This window comes from Lepidothrix coronata, unplaced genomic scaffold (assembly GCF_001604755.1).
Source record: "Lepidothrix coronata isolate B3197 unplaced genomic scaffold, Lepidothrix_coronata-1.0 Scaffold41, whole genome shotgun sequence".
Lineage (NCBI taxonomy): Eukaryota > Metazoa > Chordata > Aves > Passeriformes > Pipridae > Lepidothrix > Lepidothrix coronata.
In genome coordinates, this window is record NW_016690221.1 from 136,028 (window position 1) to 152,198 (window position 16,171).

Here is a 16,171-nt window from a genome sequence, read left to right on the forward strand (position 1 = left end):
AGCATCTTGCTAAACAGCCTGTGTATCTGCTTCCCATCAGACGTTTGATTAGATGCAAAAGTATCTGGAACAAGGATTCTGACATGCAGACAGGAATTCCTACTTACCCCTTGTCTGTGTTCTTTTCAGACCCCGAAGCATCAGCAGCCTCTGCGTGCCAATGTCATCAGACCTGCTGCTCCATGGCAGGGTGCAAGCACTGGGGGAGAAGGAGGATCTGAAAGTGCTGCTGAGCCCTCGAGGAGCACGGATCTGCAGGATTCAGCCCTGAGGAGCACGGATCTGCAGGATTCAGCCCTGCTGTGCCAGGAAGACGGGTATAATCACATGGTGGAGGGCAGTGCTGGACCAAGCAGGGATGAGAGTGTGAACTTTGCACTGCAGCAGCCTGGACCCTCTGAGCTTAATGGCCCCAGCTTTGAACTTACAAGTAAGCAGGAGCCTGGTCCAAGTTTGGTGCTACCAGTAAAGATGAGTCCACAGCCTCTAGTTAACACAGAAACTGTGAGTCTGGAGAATGCAGACCTTCCAGCACAAGAGGAGGAAAAGGTGGAAGCCCGGGAATGGCGAGAGAACGTGGAGACAGAGCAAAACCTCGAAGGAACAGCTGCTGCAACCACCATGGACCAGGAGACCCAGGAGAACAGCCAGCTGGGACACCGGTACTTCCCGATGCCGGAAGACGAGCCACGTGCTGTAGCAAATGGTTGTGCTCCTCAGCAAGGGCAGCCAGAGGCAGACCCAGGATCTTTGAGGGCTTATGGAGAGAAGGCTCCTGGGCCAGCCTTCCCCCGGCCGGAGCCACAGCAGGACGGGATTCCAGGCCCTGCTTCTCCCCAGCCGGCACATCCGCCTGAGGAAACGGGTCAGCAGGGAGGGAGGGACAACGAGCAGCCGGGCCCGGCCTTCCCCGCACAGGGCTCTCAGGAACTTGGCTCCAGCAACGTGCCAGAACAAGGAGCTGCTGGGCAGGAGCAGGACCTCACTGCACTGCTCATCAGAGAGACAGTGAGTATTCCCAGGGCTCGTTTGCCTCCTGTGTGTGTGATGCTTTCAGCCAGGTTTTTCAAGGTGTGTAGAGTGTCACGTGCTCAGAGCACAGCCCTGGTGGCTCCAGCTGCAGATCCTCGTTGCTTTGGCTGATGCTCAGCCATGCACCAGGTGAGGAGCATGTGATGAACTGTCTTGGAAAACTGTAGTTTGGGGTGAAATAACACGGGTTGGTTCCCTGAAAGGCTTCTGCCCTGTTGGATCTGCTGGTTTGGTTTTGTTTGACTGATTCCTAACACAACTCTGTAGAGCTGTTTTAGGAATGGATGTAAAGCTAACTGAGCAAACCTGAGACCCCAAACACTGACAAAGGGATAGAGGGTGGGTTAGAGAAAGCTTAGAGACACATGACTGAGAACCATGACTGTTTTCAGCTGCCTCTCCTGCAGTAGTTTAGTCTGTGGCCAAGGAGTAATAGTTGCCCTTGCAGTGTGGATTTCCAAACAGTAGCACTGAGGGATAAGGTAACTGGATAAGCAGCATGAGGACTCATGTATGTTAACTCCACATGCTCCTTGCTGACTCTGTGTGTGAAGGTTGGCATGAGGGGCACTGGCTACTTAACCACCAAGAAGGGCACTCCTTATCTGTTGGTATATTCAGCAGCTTGGGCAACATGGTGTAAATTTGAAAATAAAGCAAAATAAGAATGTGGTGATTCATGTGTCTAATGTTTGCATACTCCTCCCCTTGATTGCTAGGGAGGAAGGATCCCTCTTGATGCCTTATTGAGTATTTTTTTGCAAACAAGCTTATTCTACTGCATCTGTATCTTACACCACCCCCAGCCCTTCCAGGTCTTCCTTCCACATCCCATATCTGATTCTACTTGGGAAAACTGGAGGTTGAGGAAAATATCTTTTTTTCTATTTTTTTCTACTGCTATTTTTTTCCTAGCAGTTCAACAAAATTCAGTTCTTTCCAAGTAAGACCTCGTTGATCAGTGACTTTGTTTGAGATGGGTAAGAATCTGCTATTGCATTGTCAGAGTTGCTTGACAACCCTGACCAGTCCAGTCTTGTAAAGCAAAATACCACATGGTGCAGTCATTTGCAATACTTGTACAGAAACGTGAGAGAGATCAGCAAAGAGTGTTCTCTACTATGTGACAAATGCTGGGAGAGCCTTCCCAGAAATGCCAGTAAAGGTTTGTTGTCTGTCCTGGTCTCGTTGCTGGTGTGTCTGGGTGCTTTGGGTGGGTATTTGTGATGGTGGTTTTTTCCTTTTGGAATGTTGTATTTCAGCACACAATCTAGAACTCCTTAAGGTCTGGCCGAAGGTAAATATTAGCTTTCCTTGTGTTGTAGGTCATACCTCCGTGCCTCCCCTGCTTCCATCGAGTCTGAATCTCTCCTCAGGGCTCGTGGCCTTTCACATCACTACCCACACTCTTCCTTTGAGAAAGAACTGTTAGCAATCATGGTGTGGAGCAAAGGAAAGCCAGCAGCTTGCAGTAGCCAGGCTGGATGGATATAAATGGTCTCTTGACGGTTTTGTCCCCAGTCTCAGGAGTGTGCCAGATAATTACCTATAAATCCCTGTCTTTGGTGCTGTTGCTACGTGTGCTACACAGCTCCTCAAATACCTGTGTAACCTTTAGCTTTTCCTACTGTAGGAAGCAAGATTCCCAGATGTGAAGAAGGAATATATTGAAGAATTAATCATCATCAAGAACTGCTATGACTTAAATGTGTAAGTACAGAGCCAAGAACCACGTGTCCTACAACCTGCAGCACATTTCCATGTCCACACCAGCCAGTGATGCTGTTCCAGAGCACATCCAGTCTGGGACTCAGCACTGCCTTGATACTGCAAAAGAGCAGAGTGGTTTTGGTTTCTACTTGTAGTAGAGCTGTTCCTTAATCCTCTGTAATTCTGATATTGTGCTGTAGCTTCTCTGCTTTTAAAATCACTTGCTAATTTAAAGATATTACATATAATTTAGTCTTACCTAATACTGGGGTTCTTAAAAAGGATGAGTATCAGGATTAGGGTGTTAAGATGACTTTTATAAAACACGGTATGAAGGTGTGTTGTTGAGTTTTGAGTTGGAGAAATGGTTCCCTGCCTCTTCATTTCACTGGTTTTTGGCTTTTTCCAGGTGAAGCTGATACTGGCTTGGACTTCATTATTTAGTGTCCTGATGTTGGCTTTTATCCCCTTTACTTGCTTAAGTAGCAGCGGTGCTGCTTGAGTTCTCTCACATCACTTTTTACAGATAAAATAGAGCAAGCACATTTAAGGGCTGGTAGGATTGGTTCTAGAGATCTGCTGAAGTACTAATTTTGGTCGAACTGAGCAGAAATATGAGCTAAGAAGTGAAATAAAAGGAGCTGAAAGAAATATCAGTGCGAAGACTGTTGCTTTCCAAGCTGTGTTAACGGCTCAGGGGTACCCTAGTGTTCATCATGCTGGAGATCTCTGGGAGTCATGTTGGAGTCAAAAGTTTAAAAAAAAAAGTGATTAACCTTATTGCTGAGTTGCATCATCTCCCTGCCCTTCTGGGTGCAGTTTGCAGAGCGGAGGAGCGAAGGATTGCGTGTGTTGGCACCAGCAGCACCGGGGGGAGAGTGGTTTGAAGTAAATCACTTGTGACTGGTTTCTGATGCTTGGTGGCCTCTCTTTCTCTCTCTGCAACTGTCACTGCTGTCTCCAACACGTTATACAGGAATGAAGAATAGGTGTTGGTTGCCAGAGTATTCACTTGTATAAATCCAATGCCCTTTCCAGCTAACTGGGGCACTAATTAAGCAGTATTTAAGTGCGTGAGGCTTAGAATTAGGTACTGGGCCATAAATAAGTTAACTGGCGAGGAACTAAGGATGATCCCATCCATTAGGCATAGATTTCCTATTCTGCTGCTTTGCCTGTGTTGTGAAGTAGTGTCTCCAAAGTAGGGCTTGGTTAGAAAGTCATCAGACTGTAACTTTTCTTGTCTTTCCAAAGTGCTTTCCCTGCAGTGGTGGAGCAACTTTTGGGTGTCCCTACCACAGACTGGGTGCCCCTCGAGGTGGATGGTTGTGGTGGGGGTGTAGAAGACCAGCAGGGCCATTTCTTGGAGCGATTGGTCTGTTGAGGTTGGGCATCTGGCTGCAAGACCCTTGCAGACTGTGTGAAAAAACTCATCTTTGTGTCCTGCGGGGATTTAGCAAAGCCTGATGGAATTAAATCGTACTATCGGCTTCCATCGGTCTTAATGTGTTCCTTCCCTTTCTGCTCCCGAAATCTCTTCTCTCCCATTGTGTGCCACAGACCCAGTGAGATGAAAAGGTGCTTCCAGGCTTCCCTGTAGGCAGCTACAGTGTCTGCTCAGTGGTGCGTTACCCACTTACTGGATGATAAAGATTTCTTCTCGATATTTTTATTCCTTTAACCAAACTATCTTTTGAGTTGTCACTGCAGCTTTTGTGTGAGAACAAATGGGTCAAAGCACTGGTCAGCCTCGCTGGCAGGGACTCTTTGATCTCCACGGTGTGTCAAGCTGAATCAGGCTTGAAATATAATAAATAAGGGTGGCTGGGTTTGGGCAGGGATGAGGCTTTTAACCAGCTCTGTGTCCTGTGGTGCAGGTATTAATGAACAGTGCCGTGAGTGTGTGTGGTTGTGCGCCGGGACCCACTTAACTAATTGTCAGACACTGAAGGTTAACATCCCCAAAAACCCTGAGTGTTGAAATGGCAGCATGCAGGGCAGTTCAAACGTATTCCTGACCGTTTGAGCTGCGGTTTGAGCTCCTTGAAGTTGCCGTTGTGTTGGATTAAAACAGTTATCTTTCACCAAAGGGATGGGGGGAGCTGGGAGCTGAAAGCTATTAAATGCCTAATGCCGAGATATTTTGTTGTTTTCCCCCCCCAAATGATCGTCTTAAAACCCAACTGATGTGAAAGATAAGATGTGGGAGCTCCTCTTAGCAGGGTATCATCTATTCAGCTTTTGTGTGCGGGAGCATTCACACTCGGTCAAAAGCTTCTGGCTCAATATGTCAATACCCGATTAAGCAAAAAGAAATGCCCCTGCTTTGAATGTGAAAGCAGGGCTAAAGTAATCGTGCCTTGATAGTGGGTTAATGCTTCCAGCCAGTTCAGATTTCTTAATTAGGGCCTGATTTCTGACATCAGGAATGTAAATTAGCTGCAATTATGTCTTTGCTGCAGCCTAGCACCTTCTCATTCCAATAGTTTTACAAATGTTAATTGCTTGTCCTGGCTCCTTTCAGAGGGATCTTATTCTACAGCTGGGGAAACTGAGGAACAGCTTCTGTTACTTGACCCAGCCAGCACAGCTGGTTGGTGAGGGCTGAGAACAAGCTGAGAGAGTCTGATTCAGCCCGACAGCCTGCAGCAGGCTGCCCTTTCAGAAGGGCTGCTGGGGTGTTTGTGGTCTCCAGCAATTGCATATTTGGAAACCGCTTGCTGAGTCTTTTCTAAGCTAAAATAGTCATTTAAACTACATTTACCTGACAGTCATAACTATTTGTGATAGGACCTCAGGTATGCTGCATTTACAGGCTATTATGCAATTTTTGTCAGCAATTTTAGTGATTATTTTCTAAGTGCTGTTCTCACCAGACCAGTTTCTACTGGAATTTGGGTAACGCTGGTGTAATTTCAGGCTTTATTACAATGAAACCTGTATTCAGAGTGTGTATTGCATGCACACATAGTTTAAACATGTTTTTGTCGCTGCTTTATTTGTGGAATCACAGAATGGTTTGAGTTGGAAAGGATCTTTAAAGATCACTTGATTCCAGCACCCTGCCACAGGCAGGGACACCTTCCACTAGACCAGGTTGCTCTGGTTGCTTTAATGTGATGATAGATTGAGAATAGAGGCTTTAATTCAAATTTGAATCTGTAATATTTTGTTCAGGAAGACCTCAGCCTTTCACAGGTTTTGTAGGGATTTTTAGGCTGTTTTTTCCATAGATGATTAATAGCTTACCCATACAAGCTTCATGTATGTAAATTTACTTGTTGAAAGACAGATCTATTTGCTTTTCCTTATGCAGCCACACAGCTGATCATTTTTTACTTAATTCTCAGTCATTTATTTGAAGTTTATTCAAGTCTAGGACCTCCCTTGATCCTTCCAGAGCAGACTGTGACTTGCCTGTGTAGCCTCATAATTACAGGATACTAAAAATTGGACAAGTGAGAAATGAACCTGAGCTCCCCAACCCTGAAGTAACTATATTTATCTTTTCAGACTTTGTAACTTTCTTCTGGAAAATCCAGATTACCCAAAGAAGGAAGGCAGAGTGGTTTTGAATCCCAGCAGCAGCCTGCTTGCCAGCCAAGATGAGACAAAGGCAAGTGAGAGTATCCTCATCTCCAGTGTGCCTCTGGGCCAGTCTGTTCAGCCTGAGTGGACCTTGGGATGTCTGGTTTGATTAGTGTGTGTTTGCAGAGTGCTTGACTGAGCTGTGCTTTCACAGGAGGCCCCTGGGCATGTTTAAGACGGTGTTAAATAGCAATAGTTAGTTGCTTGCAAGACGATTTCCAAGACTGCTGTTTTGCTGTGGCATAGCTGCAGTGTCTGCTCCTTTGCCTCCAGCGAGCCCCTCTGCCCTGCCTGTCACTGCCCCATCTGAAGTGTTCATTTTGATAACTGAGACAAGAATTCCACAGTCGTTCTCCCATGAAGTAGTCTCGACCCTCAGGTCTCCCTTGTGAGGCCTTTAGGCATTGCCTTTTGGTCTCTCAACTGCAAATCTCCCTACAGCTGCTTGATTTTAGTTGTTTTTAAAAGTCCATTTGACAAAAAAATTCTCTGAGCTTTGAGTATGTTGCAGTAGCTCTCTGTAGCCTGAGAGAAATGTTGGATACCTCTTTTCTACCCTTGGAAGCATCTCTCAAACTCGAGCCAAATAAAGCTTCACCCTTTATCATGATGATGATGATGATATTTTACCTTGTGCAGGTCACCTACACAGATGCACAGACCAATAGGCTGCACACCTATGCCATGCTCTGGTTATATAGGTGATTGTTACATAGGTGCTCAGAACTGGTGCCACGTAACCTGAATTTTGGGTGGTCTTGCAGAAGGTCCTGATCACTGCAAGAGCGATTTGGGGTGTTCTTGTGTGTGTTTATAGCAGCCTTTTAATCTCTTCCGTTTTCTCCTTAGGTGCCTAAAGTGGACTACTTTGACTTTTCCAAACTTGCCCCCCTTGACCAGCGGTGCTTTATCCAGGCAGCTGACCTGCTCATGGCAGACTTCAAAATGCTGAGCAGCCAGGACATCAAGTGGGCACTGCACGAGCTCAAGGGACACTATGCAATCACACGAAAGGTTCTCCACCTCAAGTCTGTTTTCCTTCCTAGGCTTATCTCCCATGTCTGCAGAGAGCACTGAGACGTCTTTTGCCTTACTGTACCATCTGCTAGTGTGTGATTATGGGTTTTATAATAATCTTCCTTTCCTTTTAAGAAGTTTTAATCCATTTAGTAGAGATTTTTGAAATTTATTGGCCAGACAGAATGCTGCAGGAAGTTTTTACTTTCTCTAATGGGAGAGCTGGGGAAACACTGTCTAGATGATGGTGGGTGATGCATTAAACTGGGAAGTGTTCCCCTATGGTTGCTGCTGAAGTGCAGTATAATTGCCAATAAAACCCAGACATTTAGCTAAATCTTCAAACATTTAACTGCTGCTGTTAGTTAACTGACTGCATGTAATTGAAAAGAAGCCCAAGCCTCAATGTCCTGTTTCTTCTTATTATGACTTGTGGAATGAGTCCTGTATTCCACATAAGAGCTTTGCTGTAATGGAGATGCAAAGACACTTATTTTAAGTATCAGCAAACTGAATGTCAGTGTGGCTTCAGGCTTTTTACTTGGATCTGCTCCTCTGATACACTCCCCTTGCTTGAGCTTCTTTCTCTACTATTCCATGACTTAACTAAAACAAAAGCTTCTTGTCTCTTCACTTGATTGATTGAGCACTGAGTATTTTTAACCTCAGTTTTTTAAACAAAAAAACCATACCCAGCCACAAAAAACCCCAAAACAACTCTGTTTAATACTGCACTGTGATGCAAGTTATTAGATGAGGTATTATGAAGTACCATTCAACTAGTTTGTTTTTATGGAATGATTACTTTATGAGTACATAACAAGGTGAGCAAAGGAAGGATGTAAAATTGCCTCTATATTGGGTGTTTGGCTTTTTAGTTTTGGATCAGTCCTATACCAATGTTTGTACTGTGCTTCAGCTTGAAGTATATGCTTTTGCTTTCTTCCAGGCACAGGATTTAAGTCTGTCTGTTGTTTTCTAGGCCTTTTCAGATGCTATCAAAAAATGGCAGGAGCTGTCTCCCGAAACCAGTGGGAAACGAAAAAGGAGGAAAGAAATGAATCAATATTCATATATAGACTTCAAATTTGAGCAAGGTAAATGCCAAGCTGCATGTGTTGTGTTCTCTGTGTCGTTATTGTGAACAGAACAGGCTTGCAGCACAAAGCACTGTTCTTAAAAAGGGGATGTGGTCCCAAAACAGCTGAGTTTCTGTCACTGCCTGGTATCTGTTTTGGAGATCCTCTTCATTAGTGCCTCTGCTTGGTACAGTGCTGTTTGAGATGCTGAAGTTACACAGCTGGTGGCAGGTGGAGGACGAAGGGTTTAAGCTTTGTTCTGGCTGCTCCCTTCCCATTTCATTGTGCCTTTAACTCTGCTTCAGGGGATGTGAAAATTGAGAAGCGGATGTTCTTCCTGGAGAATAAGAGACGGCACTGGAGGTCCTATGACAAGCTCTCTCTTCTCCCACCGGTGCTGCTGGAGCAGGAATTCTATGAGCAGAAAGTGAAAGAGATGGCAGAGGTGAGTGATAGGAGCTGCTTTGATCTTCTGGTGCAAACAACTTCAACAACTGTCAAGGTTTTGGCCCTGAATGTGAAAATCCGTCTCTTACAGAAATTCAAACACTGAACCAAATATTGAGTAACTATGTTTGCCCCTTCCCTACCTGTTAACACATATGTCTCTTCCCAAGTAACTCAATTTTGAAGGAAAGAAGCCAAGCACAGAGTTTCATATTTACTTAAATGTGCAGCTGCTACTTGTGCAAACACCATTCTGGGCCTTTTTTTTTGCTGCAAAGTGGTAAAAACTAATTCTTTCCTCTAACTGCTAGCAGGCTTCTCTGCTGCTTTAGGGCTTGTAATTGCATCTCAGTGGTGGTGGTGAGTAATGACCAGGCCCAAGGCAGGCTGTCCACTCACTTCTCCCTTCCACAAGTTGGCAATCCTGTGGCTCCAGAACGGCCTGTCCTGTGCTGAGAACTGTGTGTCTTGAAGCAGAACCCTGCAACACCCGCTCGTGTGTTGTCTTCCCCTCATAGGCTGAGGAGGGACTGAATTCACAGCTCTGCACCCACAGTCCTGTCTAAAGCAGCTCCTTAAAGATCCTTGTCTCCTAGGCAGATGGATAGTGTCTCCTTTGAAACACAAAGCTCATGTTCTCTGGAGGGGCCCGTTGGGTGACATCATCTCTGCCCGTGGAAACCTGAACCAGCAGCCCTCCATAATATAGAATTTAGTTCTTTGTTCTTGCTGCCTTTGCTTCTCCCATCTGTTTTAGCTGAATCATAAATAGCTTAATGGATTGGAGGGCTGGGCTGAGTGATGTTATAAGCAGACAGCGAACCTTTTATGGTGGTTTGCAAGTTCTGAGATAATGTAAATGAGTGTAGAGTTGGAAAATTGCTTTATCTGTTCTGTAAATACAGATGCACTCTCTCTTACAGCATGCAGACTTCCTCCTGGCTCTGCAGATGAATGAGGAGCAGTATCAGAAGGTCAGTATCTATAATGTGATCTGTTGAGTTCACCTTATGCATAGACACTATTTTGCACTTCCCGCTTCACAGATTCTTTTGGCTTCTGGAATGGAGCTTTTCTGAAGCTGTATTTGCACTGTGCTGCTCTTGCTGAGCTGGCAAGACCTGTGTAGTGTGTGTTGGCTGGCTTTTAGGAAAGGTAGACAAGAGCTGAGGCCAGCAAGACAGTATTGATGCACGTAATGATCTGTAGTAATTCAGCTTGTATCTTCACTGCTCAGAACAAACATTGCAATAGAATAGCACCAGGTTGGCTCTTGCTCCCACCATTATGGCTGTTTTTTAAAAGAGATCCACTGCTGTTGGAGCTCAGCCAGTGGGAAGGCCTTCCTCACTTGCAGAAAAAATTCTTTAAAAACGTGAAAATCAGGTCTTTCACTTCAAGAAAATTTAGAGAACACTGCAGCAGCTGTGGGTTACCTTTTTGGTCACAGTGCCCATTTCTCTTCAAACTTTGGAGAACTTTTTAGCAGTGGCAAGCTTCTCCACTCCTGCAGTGAAGAGGCCAAGACAAGGTCTCTCCAGGCAGATGGTAAATGTTCCTTTAGAGAGTAACAGATCTGAGTCTGGGTTTTCCTATGAGTGGTGTACACTCTGCTGCTTCCCTGTGACTGCAGCTTCCCAAACCCAAGATGCTTCTCTGCCTGTAGGCTAAGAATTATTAATTACCACATGTTCTGTAGCTTTTTGGAACCTGTCAAGCAGGGCAAGTACCTGTTAAGTGACTTAAAACTGGGTTTCTGGTGGTGCTTAGGGAATTTTGACCACCAAACAGGATCTCTGACGGAACAGTGTATATCTGTTGCTGGGTTTTAGGATTAATGCTGGCATTGTTTATGGCTTGCAGTTGTGTGTGTGTGTGTGTGTGTGTTGCTATAGCTATGGATGTTTTGATGCTGATGCTGATTCCTCTGGTGGCTGCAGGACGGGCAGATGATCGAGTGCCGCTGCTGCTACGGGGAGTTTGCCTTCGAAGAGCTGACTCAGTGTGCAGACGGTCACTTGTTCTGCAAGGAGTGCCTAATTAAATATGCTCAGGAGGCAGTTTTTGGCTCTGGGAAGGTAAGAATTTCACAACTGAACAAGGGGAAGATGGATAGATTGCTGTTGGGAGATGACAGTGCTGTTTGTTTCATGTTGTTGCTTAAAACAGATGTGCTTCCCAGGAAATATTTGAATGGAATGGTCTCCTGAAATCCAAGTCGGTCTCACCATCATGCGAAGCCAACAACTTCACAATGAGATCTTTGCTCAGGATTTCAGTGTTACTAACCTCCATTTTTTGTGCTCTGTGCTTAGCAACTTGATTATTAGGAAAACTTTCTGCAACGTTCATAGTAACAACAATAACTTGTCTGGGTTTTATTTTTTACTTAATAAACCAGTGGTATGTGCACAGAGAACACTTATCTCTCTCTTACTTGGCTGGTCTCCTCCTAGCTTGTTTATCCTTCATAATATCAATGTGATCCCAACTTAATTTGGGGGTTGGTACCTCTATGGTACTACTAACCTTCTTAGCCTCTGATTTAGGTAGCAATTATCCTGGTACTTAGCTGAGCTATAAACAAGTCATTAGCCTGCGCTGAGGTAAATGTGCTCCTTTGCCTCAGGATATGATGCTCAAACTGTGGGATGCTGTTGTGCTCTGGGATCTGTTTCATGTAAATGTATAAACTGGCAGCTGTATTTTATATGACTTAATTGAAATGAATGCACCATGCTGCTCGTGAGCAGAGTGCTGGTTCTCAGCAGAGAATGTACAATAATAATGGGCCAAGACGTGGTCACAGTGGATTTGGAGTGAGCTGTGATCCCAGCTGTCAACAGCATCTTCATGCCCAGTGTTTGTTTGAGGCCTGGTTTGTTTAACTAGTCTTGTTCTTTCTGTAATGAACCCATTCTCTGGCAGTCATCTTGGGTAGATTTAGATTAAGTATTGGGGAAAAAAACTGGGGAGAAATCCTTCCCTGGGAGTGTGGGGAGGCTCTGGCACAGGTTGCCCAGAGAAGCTGTGGCTGCCCCATCCCTGGAAGTGTCCAAGACCAGGTTGGATGGAATTTGGAGCAACCTGGGATAGTGGAAGTTCTTCCTGCCCAGGGCAGGAGGGTTGAAACTGGTTGATTTTTTTTTAAGGTCCCTTCCAACCCAAACCATTCTGGGATCTGCTGACTTAAACTCTTATTCTCTCTGAGCAAGGCTCTGCACTGGTTTATTTGGTAATGTTCTGGGTACTGAGTTTTGCTTTTTGATTGTATCATACTGAACAATGTTCTCTTTCCAACCCCAGTCAGAGCTCAGCTGCATGGAAGGCAGTTGCACGTGTTCCTTCCCCACCAGTGAGCTGGAGAAAGTGCTTCCAGAGAACATCCTCTGTAAATACTACGAGAGGAAAGCTGAGGAGGAGGTGGCTGCTGCCTGTGCAGATGAGCTTGTCAGGTGAGTGTCCTGCAGAGGATACTGCACTTACTGCTGTAGAAAATTGTTCCCTGAAACCCTAAATGCGTGCTGACTCTGAGATAGGCAGCTTTCAAAGAGCTGGATTATAAATTCAGGCTTCTGCCTTCCTAGGTCTGTTTTTATTCTGCCTTTGACTAGGAGCAGATTAAAATTCAATAGACTTGTCTCCCCCAAGACTTGCTTGCCAGCTCTGTGCTGATCCTCTAAATTACACGGTCAAAAGCAGTGCTGAGCATATAATATTTTGATTGCAAACAGGGAAGTGATCGAAGAAATATGAGCAAAAAGGCAGCAGTCAGCACATCCTGGCGACAGGCATTGGGTTGGCAGCCTTAGTAACTTCCACACAGCTATTTGACTAAATCTGCTTTCAGCAAAGCTATGTTTGGCACTCTGCATTAATGGCTTCTTATTTTGGGCTGCAGGTGTCCCTTCTGTAACTTCCCAGCTTTACTGGACAACGATGTGAAGCGGTTCAGCTGCCCTAATCCCCGCTGCAGAAAGGTAATTGGGGGATATTTGCCATTTGGTCTCTTCTGGAGTGTTGGGCAGGAGAGCTGGGAGGACAACTCACACTTCCTAGCAGCAGGTGAATGAATATCTCACATGGCTCCACAGGGCAGCAGCCAAAGTGTTTGCTGGATCCTACTGATATTCCCTAAGTGTGTGGCTGAACAGATGAATTTCAGGGCACTGTTGATAAAGAGCAGGATTCCTGTCTTGTCTTGAAAGATGTTGGCTAAAAAAGCTTATGGATGGTGCAGGTTGTTGTCTTGCTTTATAGAAGGGGTTTAGGTGAACGAGGAACTGGGCGTTTAAAAGTCAAAACCAAATTGTAATCTTTTATCTAATAAAACGTAATGGAGAATGAGCTGAAACAGCCTTACATGCAATCCTTGAGGGAATTAGAACTTGCATTTTTATTTCATGTGGTCACCTGAATAGAGATCCAGTTGGAAGTGACAAAAAAACTGACTGGAAGAGCTCACTGAAATGTCAGCCATTCCAAGGGCACCAGATCTTTGTGCTCCTCTCAGTCTGCTAATGGCCATAACAGGAGAATCATCAGGCCAAGTGGGGGGATGGAGTGAGGGAAAACTTGCTGCTTCTGCACCATCTGTTCCAGGGAAAAACAGAAGCACAGAAATGTGTTTCCCAGTCTTGTGAACGTGTGCGGGACCCTTCTTACGTTGCCAGTGAGCCAAGGCAGGGCAGGATCAGTGTTTGCCACTGAAGCTACAAGGCCTCTTGTATCACTGTAGCCACAACAATGAATTTGATTTGGGGAACTGTCTGTCCCCCAGCACAGATTTCTGCAAACCACTGAAATTCCTCTTGAGGGCTTTAACCCTGCACTTGTAGCTGCTGTAGCTTTGGGTTCTCACACTGAGGTGGTATCCCCGTTTGCCTGTATTGTCTGGAGAAGCTGAAGTTGCCAGCAGTGGACTTTGCGTTCTGACATGAAAATTGAACTTGCTACAGGGAGAAATCTGCTTATGAAAGATGCACAATTCCATTTTAAATCTTTAATCTGCAGACAGGTTTTGCTGACATCTACCCCTTGCGTGTGGGAAGGGAATGTAGAGCTGATAGGTTGTCCCAGTGTTGGAGCAAGGACGTTTGTTAGGCACTAGGTGGCAATGTTGATTCACGTTTAAATATCAATTATTTTCTTACTGCTTTTGCAAAAACCGAATTGTTTTCAAAACGTACATGTCAGCACCACAGAACAGAATTTAGGCTTGAAAAACATGAACCCTTCAGTGTGCAAAACGAATTGAAGTTTTTTTCCCTGAAATGTGTAATGCAGCAGAGTAGCTGTGGTAAGAGGGATCACTGCTGAAATGTCCTTTCCTTCTGCTTTGCTGTTTCATTTCCTTCCCAGTGTACTGCCTGTTCCCCCCCTCCCGGGGTTACAGCATTCCAGTGGGCTGGATTTCTGGTTTCCTGGACAGCTTGTGTTGATTCATTAGCTGAAAATCTGCTGAGTAGCTTTGTGCTCTTCTTAGGAAAAGTCTTTAACGACTTTAGGATTTGAAGTCGAGGGTGAGGAATTTGGAGAGCAGGATGTGGTGTCTCACGGCATCAGCTGCAGTGGTGCTTCATGTTCCCGCTATCTCAGTCTCTCTCCAGAATGGAGAATTTCAGTTAATGCTCTTGCTTGCAGGAAACAGTTGCCCTTAGGGAGGAAAGGGCTAATCTAGGGAACTCCACAGAGGTTGGAGAGGATGCTTTGGCTTTGCTAGCAGTGCCTCTGGCAGACTCTGTGGTGGTGATGACTGATTCTGGAAGGAGTCCCTCTCTGCTTGGAAGGACTGCACTCGCACAGCTGAACCTAAAGTGAGGGGAAGTGTGGAAAGGGGAAGGTCAAAATGTGCCTCTCCCGAAACCTCAGGGCTCTTCAAGGGTGGGGAGAGGAGGACCAGATGGTGGACCTGTTGTATTCCTGTGCTCCATCACCTGAGCCTTTGTCTTGCTTTGGGAGTTCGTGTTGATACTCTCAGGCTTTCCTTCAAATCTTGCAGGGAGGTTGATTCATATTTGCGCCAGTTATGGATATGTTGTAAAGCAAGTGATGGGAACCAGCTGGAAGCTTTAATTTTGGCTGTGTATCTGTATGTGGGCTCCACACTAAGAGCTCTACACATACCCAGGTCACTTCTTATGCATCTCACCTGTAGTTTCAGTCATTTGAGCCTTGCAGGGACCAAAATGTGGCAAACTGTAACCTGGGCAAGGGGCAGAGCTGCTGGTGCCCTCTGAGTGCACGGAGAGCACGGGGATGAGCTGGCACCATCTGCCAGGGCCACTCTGGCTCCAGCTGTGTGGCGTTAAGTTTGGCTGCTAGCTAGGTGGCCAGGGCTTGAATCTTAATATCACAAACAGCAGAGTGGAGGAAAAGCTCAGGCAAGGAAAAATGTCGTGCAAACCACCCCTTCTGCGTGGGTGCAGTGTGAGCTGGTGCTGGGCAGAGGCAGCTTTCACTCAGACCTGTCTGAGTATGGAGATTTTGCTCCATAATGGGTTGCTGAGTGCACACAGAGCTGCCTTCCCGCTGACAGGAGTTTTTTCCAGCCTGCTTGGTCAACCTCCATCTTGGAGTGATCCCTGCATGGAAGCAGTGCTCAGATTTATCCTCTTCCATGATGTGCATTTCTCCTCCCAGCACTGCAGGGGAACCCAAAGCTGGTGATTCTGTAAAACAGGGAAAGGCACATGTTGCTCATGGAGTTGTGCAGCACTGGGAAGCGAGCGTGCACTTTTGCATGGTGGGGGAAGTGCTGTTTCCCACCAGAAAAGGAAGCCCATCCTCTCTGCTCAGCCTCCCTCCTCCCAGGACCCCACACTGTTGAAGACAAGGCTTTTTTTCCCAGCTGCTGCCGCTGTCCCTGGCGCTGCGTTGCGGGAGAGGGAGATGGTTTCCCCTCTTTGCAGTCTCAGCACAAAGCACTGCAGGGCTTTCAGCCAGCAAGAGATGGGGAGGTGAAAGCTGCCGTTGCCATGGAAATAATGCATGCACGGAGCAGCAGAGGAGAGCTCGAAACCCCCAGCACTCATTGCATAGCCAGGCCACATTGCAGGGACTTGCATTTCCAAGACTTTTCCTTAAAACTCCTTTGCATGGCGTAGTATTTTTGTTACTTTATTGTACTGAGTTGTCTGTCTCAGTGCTGGCAGAGGGTGTAAGGGGTGATGGCTGCACAGTGTGGAATAGCACTGCTCTGGGCCTGGGCAGCTGCCATTCCTGTGCAGAGCTCCTTAATCCATCCTTAGCGGACTTTGGGGACTGCCTTTGCCTGCTGGGTGCCTGAACTGCCACAC

The 16,171-nt window shown here is 45.9% G+C and overlaps 1 protein-coding gene across 13 annotated transcripts in view; it reads left to right on the top strand.

Annotated features, from left to right (window-relative positions):
• RNF216 (ring finger protein 216) overlaps positions 1–16,171 on the top strand; it is a 77,354-nt gene that overhangs the window by 16,278 nt on the left and 44,905 nt on the right. For all 13 annotated transcript variants that reach the window (XM_017813603.1, XM_017813599.1, XM_017813593.1 and 10 more), the window contains 10 exons: positions 130–1,008; positions 2,666–2,742; positions 6,256–6,358; positions 7,180–7,344; positions 8,330–8,444; positions 8,732–8,871; positions 9,797–9,847; positions 10,814–10,951; positions 12,180–12,328; positions 12,775–12,853. In XM_017813603.1, the coding sequence (XP_017669092.1) occupies positions 130–1,008; positions 2,666–2,742; positions 6,256–6,358; positions 7,180–7,344; positions 8,330–8,444; positions 8,732–8,871; positions 9,797–9,847; positions 10,814–10,951; positions 12,180–12,328; positions 12,775–12,853 (1,896 nt within the window). The remainder of the gene's footprint in view (positions 1–129; positions 1,009–2,665; positions 2,743–6,255; positions 6,359–7,179; positions 7,345–8,329; positions 8,445–8,731; positions 8,872–9,796; positions 9,848–10,813; positions 10,952–12,179; positions 12,329–12,774; positions 12,854–16,171) is intronic.